The sequence below is a fragment of the Solanum tuberosum genome, unplaced genomic scaffold (assembly GCF_000226075.1).
Source record: "Solanum tuberosum cultivar DM 1-3 516 R44 unplaced genomic scaffold, SolTub_3.0 scf00363, whole genome shotgun sequence".
Lineage (NCBI taxonomy): Eukaryota > Viridiplantae > Streptophyta > Magnoliopsida > Solanales > Solanaceae > Solanum > Solanum tuberosum.
The window spans coordinates 518,221-526,776 of record NW_006239298.1 but is presented as its reverse complement, the minus strand read 5'-3'; the positions used below and the strand labels follow the sequence as shown (position 1 = coordinate 526,776).

Below are 8,556 nucleotides of genomic sequence, written 5' to 3'. Positions count from 1 at the left end.
TTTTTTAAAAGACAGTATCAAAAGTGACCAGTGTGCACATTTCTGCTCTAATAAAATGAAGCATTGTCTAGTCAAAAATACAAAAGAATCACTGATTCCCACACTAGATAACGGGTCCTAAGATAGCGAGATTCCTTGTGAAATAAGTTTTGCGAAAGGGGTCTCCCCTTCTCTTTAGTTATTAATGTTACTATCTGTTGAAGTGAAAAAAAAAAAAAAAACTTTTTTTTATGCTCCTCTCCCTAATATCTGTCCTTTCCAAAAACTGGAAGAAGAAGAAATCTAAATAAAAAGGTGCATAACAGAAAGTTAACTTCTTTCAAGTCTTATATGCTACTCGAAGGTAGCAGATACCAATGGAATAGTCCAAGTGCGCACAAGTTGGCTCAGAAAACACCGATATTTAAAGAAGAAATAAACACTTTGAACCATTTAACTTACAAGTATAGTTTCCATATGTCTAATATATACATGCATTACCTAATGAGAGTTTACTCACTTCACTATGTTTCCCATGGCATTTGAAAGAGTGAAGCCCTTTCTACCTATTTCCTCAAAATTCCATACAAAACAGAGATGATTATTTGAAAGTACATATATATATATATATAAGGGTTAATAAACACCCCAAAAAATTTAATTTTTCTCTAAGCTGTAACTAAATTACCAATTCTAGCTAAGCTGCTGAGGTCTTCATGTTGTTTTCAGAAACTGAACTTCTTAGATTAAGCTGTTTAAATTCATTCAGGCATTTCGTCGAGTTGTACTCTGCTGCATCCAAGAGTTCTTCTGAATATGTCCTCTTTCGCAGGAAATTCTGCTTGTAGTAGTCGTCTTCAGTCTTCATTAGGACGATAGCCTGTGATAAGAAAAAGGATCATTTTTTCAATCTTCATATAGAACCAGAAGAACATGCACTCTATGATACAAAAATGAGTTGAATTTCCAAACTACAGGAGATCAAGGGTGACAGAAAATAACAACTTGCCTGATTCATTCGAGGTCGCATAAGTGGATTTTGTTCTACACATAAGCCAGCAGTTATAATAACTCGGTTCATCTCTTTTGGATTGTAGTTATCACCAAGAACAGGATCAATTAGTTCTTTGATGTTGTGCTTATGGAGCAAAGGCTTTGCCTACATTTGAATACGTGTATGCTCGTATAGTAAGGATGTATTCATGAATTAGATAATAAGGAACATATGATGGAAGACGTGACACGAAGAATGTACCCAAATCACAAGGCTCTGCTGTGAATCATCTAGTGCTTGCCTTCCAGTTATTATCTCCAATAGCAGCACACCAAATGAAAATACATCAGTTTTCTCATCCACAGTGCCATGCATAAAATACTCTGGAGCGAAATAACTGAACAATATCAAGAAAAAATGTATTAGATCTTCTTGCAAGGTAGATGAAGATATTAGAGAAGTTTTCTATGCTTTTAATGAAAGATTTCAGGACTACAGACCCAAATGTGCCTTCAAACTTTCCCACATTATGATGTGTCCACTCTTTAGGAAGCCACTTTGCAAGGCCAAAGTCACAAATCTGCATCCACAATACACATACTCAGAATACACCATAATCAAGAATAATTTGCAGCAAACACACGAATCATTGTGTCTACTAAGTACTAAATTACATGGATGATGGAACTCAAAGAATACTTTAACTGACTAAAAAGAGAAGTAGAACCACCTTGCCTGTAATTTTTCTCTGTCATGATTCTTGGACCCTTCAAACTTAATCCACCAGTAATACAACTATGATCAGATATCTCGGAATACCAAATGATATCATACAACTATGAATATTATTTCCTAACAATAATGAAGATGCAATGGTCTTAGAGAAGTGGACAAACACTAGATTCACAAAGGATGTCACATCTTGTAGGCCACCAGTCTACTGATAGCAATTAGAAAAACAAGTGTCAAGGACTTCCACAAGTGTGATACTGAACTCAGAGAATGGCGACAACCAATTTTTTCACAAAAACTTCATGTCATCATAACAGCTTATGCCCTGAAATTAAGTGCAGAGGAATAGGCATTTCACATCCCTTAAAAAGCACTTTGGGGCAAGCACCCAGGTCCTTAGGCATGCACTTGAACACCCGTAAGTTCGTTCTATATTGGTAAGTTCAGCACTAAGCAAAATCTAGCCGGCAAACCATTATAATAGTTGTTAAAACAACATTATGAACTATATCGTGGCGATAAAGAAGAGAAAATTTGGAACTTAGTATATTTAAAATAACAACCAACTTAGTGAGCTACAGTTTCACAGCTATGTTCAAAAACCTTGCCAGATCAGTCATCTGCTTTAAACTTTAATTATTAAAGGAAACTCTTTTATTAAGCGTGTACTTCATTCTAAAGGATGTTTTGAAACATGTATCTTGAATGTTTTACATGATGTATCTCACATGAATGTGTACTCATACATCTCTAGAAACTCTTGCTATCTGTTGAGTCCCACATCGGTAGGCTTAGGGAAATTTGGTCTCCTAATATGGTCCTGGACAATCGTCCTCTCATGAGCTAACTTTTGAGGTTTAGTTAGTTTTAAGATCCATTTCTTTATCATGATATAAGAGTCAGGCCCAACCCAATTCATTATTTCATCTGATGATGGACCTCAAATCTTATATTGTTCACTCTTCATATGCTCAGTCATGGGCGTGTGGGGGTGTTGAGTCCCATATCGGTGGGCTTAAGAAAATTTGGTCACCTTATATGGTCTTGGACAATCCTCCCCTTGTAAAATAAGTTTGGTCACCTTATATGGTCTTGGACAATCCCCGCCTTGTAAAATCAGTGTTTAAATCTTAATGTAAACAAGTGCAGTTAATGGTTTAAGGTCTTAACTCTGAACCATTCACATTCAGACATACATTAACTACAAACAAACTAATTTTCAAATACATGTGAGATATCACATGAATTTGCCTTTTTCTTAAATGGTAATAATATTTTCCATAAACGACACAATAGTAGTCCTGGAATTTTCTGTACAAGTAAGTGAAACAATGCGTTTTGACCATTATACATGTGAAATATCACATGTATTTATTTTTCTTGACTGGTAATGTGATTATATTCGTAAACGACAAAAACGTAGGTGTGGAATTTTATGTGATATAATATGAATTTGCCTTTTTCTTAAATGGTAATAATATTTTCCATAAACGACATAATAGTAGTCCTGGAATTTCTGTACAAGTAAGCAAAATAATGCGTTTTGACCATTGTAATTGATTTTTTCTTGACTACATGTGATTTTTTCTTGACTGGTTATATGACTATATTCGTAAACGGCAAAAGTGAAGTCTTCTTCTCATCTTAGAGAAACTCTATAAATTCTAATGAGTTTCTCACTTATTTGCATATTCCTTCTTACACAAAAAAGTGAAATACAGTCTTAATCCTCTTGACTGAATTTTGCTCGTATATCTCGAGTTCTTTTCTCTGCAGATCACCCACCACATACAAGGAGGAATTGTATGCTACATCTTGTTTCAACTCTTGCCTACACCAACAACTCCTAAAATCCTATTTATTCCCACGCATGAAGCCTTTGATTCTGGCAAAGTTGAGAAATAACTAACATAGGTGGTCAGTAAAAGGTCAGTGCAAAACAAAGGGTGTTTAATGGTTTCCGTTTGAAAACCATATAAATCGCATCTGTGATGTATACCATGATGTATCTCACATGATGCGTACCCATCCATTTCTAACTCTTTCTATCTTGTTCTTTTCAATTTCCCTTTTCCTATATCTCTTTTTGTTGCCTCTCATGCTAGTCTCCATCAAAAAACATGTTTCAAGTAGTAAATAGATCACACAAAACTATCCAATTTGTATCCATCCATGTTTTAACTATTGCTATCTTTGTTCTTCTATTCTCTTTTCCCACTACCACTACCTCTACCTCTCTCTGTTGCATCTCTTGTTGGTCTGCATTTAAGGAATCACTTTTATAAAAGGTTGTCTTTTCTTCAAAAGGATGTTGAAACATGTGACTGAATGTTATACATGATATATCTCAATTCTCACATGATATACACTCATCTAGTAACTTTTGTTATCTTTGTTTTTCTCTATTTTGCTTTTACCAAGGATACACTACCTCTATCTCCGGCATCTCCTGCTAGTTTCCTTTAAAAAGCATGTTTTCCGCTGTACATAGGATGTATCGCACATAAATATGTACTCATCCATTTTCTACCTCAATTTCTATTTGCTCCTCTTTATATTCGGTTGCACACTTAATTGTCAATCTTAAATGTAGGTGCTTTGTCCAGATACAAGCAGAGAATATATTCTCCCAAGAGGTGTTATTGAAGTGTGCATAAGAAGCTGGGTAATGACTCTAATCCTCCTAAACACGAATCCTCGGATTCTCAAATCTGCTTGTCGAATTCTCGGGTTCCCTCACTAGGCATAAGTTCTTCAAAATGTTGGAAGGAGTTCCATCAGGAGACTGCCTTCCTTCCAATCTTTAGCTGTTCTAAGGATATCAAGAAGAAAAGGCAGAAGCGTGGGGGAAATGTAGCAACTGGTTTCTATCCCTTCAGATCATCCTAGAAGGACGTCACCCTATTTGGCCTGATTAATGGTGCCAGCAATTTTAGCTAAAGGTACGTGATCTGTTTTAACGTCTCTATTCACAGCATTCAGGCTTCTATGGTAAAATATATATATGCATAACAACTAAGGCAATTATGTAACACACCTAATCTCAGCGTATATGTTAGATATAATCTTTTCTTCCCTTAATATTCAATCTTAAATGCAAGTGCATTTAACCATGTTAAGAGAGACGTTTATGTAGACATGACCCTTACAAATTTGTATTCATTTGAGTAAGGAACAGAGATTAGAAAACTATAGATACTGTTCTAGCGCCTATCCGACTGAAGCAAGGTATATTGACATAAAAATACACTCAGAGAAGACCAGATTATTTTACCAAAATTGTGTAGATAATGGAAGATTTAAAATGCCAGATAGTATAGTACCTGAGGCACAAAATCCTCCGTAAGTAGAATATTATCAGCTTTAATATCTCTGTGTATAATCCGCCTTTGGCAATTCTCGTGAAGGTACATTAGGCCATTTGCTATTCCAAATATTATTTTGTACCTGGCAGCCCAATCTAGTTTTTCCCTTGAGCCTGAGAAAATAGAAAACAACAAAGCACCTCGTGTTATAGAAGAAAAGGATGGTTCATCAATTATGGACAGAAATTGTCTTGTAACTAGAAATTTTGAGACAAACCACGAAGAAATGATCCTAAGCTCCCTTGAGAAGATAACTGAAGAACTAGGTATGTCCCTCCTTCCACTCCATAACCAACCATCCTTGCAGTATTAGGATGGTCTACGTGTGCTATAGTACCTATTTCACATAGGAAACTTTGTTCCTGCTGCGCTTCTGTACCCTTATTGAGGCGCTTAACCGCGATAAGCTGACCATCAGGCAAACAACCCTTGTAAACTTCAGCGTACCCTCCTTTGCCAATAAAGTTTTCTGTCAAAGAAGGAGATCAACTCTATAATACACATTTATGCTTTAAAAAATTTCAAAAGTTAAAATAGATCAAAGAGTAGTAAATAAGCCTGAATGCAAGAAAGAGAGACGTCAAACACGATTACATACCTATGCTAAAATTGTTGGTAGCGATTTTCAGTTCAGATAGGCTGAAGTTCTTCCAGGAAGATGTGAAGTGGTAGATTCCCGCTGCCACATTCTCCCTCGCACTTCTGCTTTTCCTTGTCGACATCGTTGGCACAGCTAACGGTGGAAAAGAAGGTAATCTCTTGACGGAACTTCTTTTCCACATCTTGAAGAACTTATGCCAGCGAGAGGACGTTCGTGGATTAGACAACCTGGTTTGAGAACCTGAGGGTTTGTCTTTAGGAGAAATGGAGCCATTCTCTGGGTTTCTGATGCCCACTTCCATAACTCCTCTTGGAGAAGAATCATCATGTTTCTCCCTTTCCATCTCAAACATTCTGAGGTCTACAACAAGAACATAATCCATTAGAGGCAAAACATAAAATAAAAAAAAACAAGCCATAGTACACAATCTCACCTTGAGCAGAAGCCGACGCAGACAAATTTCCTGAGGTATGTTCTGCATCCATACTGATTCCCTTAGCAGATTTCCTATAAAATATCAGCCAATTGTTAGTTCTAAATTATTCAAATCACACTTTCCTCTTAGTCTTGCATCAAGGAAAGTATTAACTAATCCCAAAACCAAGAATTCAATGCTTGACACAGGACGCGGAAAATACAGATTCAAAGCAAATATTCAACGAAGGCAATTACAAAGTAGCGGATTACTAGCAAAGCATGGAAGTAACTTGGATTTTTTTTGAAATTCTATGATATTGTACCCCTGTTTTTTGTTCTATCATATTATAAAAATGATCAGCTAGATAGATACTTGTATCCCATACAAATCAAGCTATGTAATATACTTTTTTAGCAATAATAATATTTAGTTTCTTTTTGATAAAACAGTAACTTTTGTATTAAGCAATGCAAACTTACATATTACAAGCACCACAAAAGATGTTTCTAACAACCATCCCCTATGAAACGTCGATAATTTATCCCTTCCTGTTTTGGTGTGACGTAGCAAGTACCCGATAGAATAGTCAGGTCGCACGCAATTTGGTCTAGCTACCACCTTTATCAGAAAAAAATCCCTTTACAACACAAATGCAAAGCCAATTTCTCTACACAAGAACAATTTTCTTATCATTGATGAAACTTTTTTTCTTCTTTCACAACAGCATTACCTAGCAGCACGAGAGGGGTTCTTTAAATTTTGACAAGTGGAGGGAATTTGAGGAAGAAATGAAATTGCTAATCTTAAGGTCCTAGGAATAATCGTAGCCTTAATTTTAGACAGTCACCGTAGAAAAAACAGTGAATTTTCTTTTCCCTTTTGCCTGTAATTGAAAAAAACAAGACAGAGTGGGAAGAGTTAGTTTGGATTTTGATTTTTGGGAATTCAAATGCCAGCTTTGCCGTATGCTAATAACCAAGATTATTTTTTTTCATTCTAAATTTTTTTTATGATAAAAAACTTGTTTACATAAATGTAATATATATATAATTTTCATACGTAACTTATAATTATGATCAAGTTGTATATGCTTTCTTTTTAATTTTTTTATTATTATTGAAATGACGTTATTTAATTTGATGTAAACAGTTCATACATGCCAGTAGGTATTTACCAAACTTTTTTTTTTTACTCATAATACAAAGCTATCACAAATTTGCAGAAGGAAAAAAAAAGTATTAAAATCATCTTCAGTCAACAGTCAAGTTCTATATATAAAAAATAATCTGAAAAACTCTAAAACTATTCCAAATATTGTCCTATTTTTTTATTTGATTAAGGGTATAGTTGAAATAGAGAAAATATCTTTCAAATTTAGTTGATGTGAGTAGACTTGTAATAATGTCTGTAATGCAGAATTTCTCATTCAGAAACTTTAATTTAAGAAGATTTTCCTTTTTAGTGGAAAGCAAAGAAAATATATGAATTATGATAGTTGGACTACTATATTTAGTTCGTTTTGTCCTGTCAAAAGACAGTCATATATTTTAAAGGAAAAAGCGATGAATTTCATTAAACACTGGCAAATGTGGCAATTTTTAGTACTTTGCCGTTACTTATTATTTGTCTCTTATATTAAAAAAAATAGTTTCTTCCTTTTTACTTATCAACTTTAACAAAAATCAGGAAATTTATTATTTTATTTTAATATTATTTACTCGTTTCATTAATTAACTACATAAAATACTACTTAATAGTCAAACTTAGATTTTCAGAATATAATCAACAATGATAATTTAGTAAAACAAATTCTTAAGTGATAATTTTGTTGGGAAAATTCCAAGTCAACAAGAGACAAGAAAAAAAGCGATATCTAAAATATAATTATAAAATATTAAAAATTAATGAGAAAATTACCAAATTACAATTTAAGTTGTACTCCTTGAAAATATTCGTCACCTTCCTCTTCTTGAGAGTCAATTTGACTAATCTTTAAAACTAAATTGAATTAAATTAATTTAATATTTTATAATTAAAATTAAGATATTCTAAATGATACAAACAGTAATTCTAAAACTCCTTTTGATTCAACAATAATTTCTTATAATACGAAATTGTCCAAGTTTAATTCAATATGCACATTGCTTTTAACTTTTCAAATTATTTTTTCTTAATTAGTGCCTTTTTAGTTAGTTTAAATTTAGTCATATCAAAAATTCATCGAAGGGATAAAACAAAAAATAGGTCCTACACAAGTACATTTTATATGCTTAATTATTTCTATGGTGGGATATTTAGGGGAAGTATGTTGGTTATTATTGTCTCATAGTACATATAGGTTAAATCCCAATTGCTATTTTATAACAAATGACTTGTGTTTTATATTACTTCGAAAACAACTTTATTATTTTTCATGCAGATTATTGGAAAATTGTTGTCACCCTCATATTCAGTAACTAACTGTCAT

General features: G+C 33.7%; 1 protein-coding gene across 2 annotated transcripts; it reads right to left on the bottom strand.

The window, feature by feature from the left end:
- Window positions 1-438: 438 nt before the first annotated feature.
- On the bottom strand, window positions 439-7,038 carry LOC102602231 (receptor-like cytosolic serine/threonine-protein kinase RBK2). 2 transcript variants are annotated; one of them, XM_006361847.2, is made up of 9 exons: window positions 6,569-7,038; window positions 6,105-6,178; window positions 5,669-6,031; window positions 5,288-5,539; window positions 5,029-5,183; window positions 1,474-1,553; window positions 1,235-1,370; window positions 989-1,138; window positions 439-859 (listed from the first exon to the last, which is right to left on the bottom strand). In XM_006361847.2, exons 1-9 carry the CDS (start codon window positions 6,604-6,606, stop codon window positions 677-679), a joined length of 1,431 nt encoding a protein of 476 aa, XP_006361909.2. In that variant the 5' UTR covers window positions 6,607-7,038; the 3' UTR covers window positions 439-676. The 2 variants fall into 2 exon arrangements, with proteins under 2 accessions (XP_006361909.2, XP_015170983.1); XM_015315497.1 differs by lacking the exon at window positions 6,569-7,038 and having other exon boundaries at window positions 5,669-6,283.
- Window positions 7,039-8,556: the final 1,518 nt, after the last annotated feature.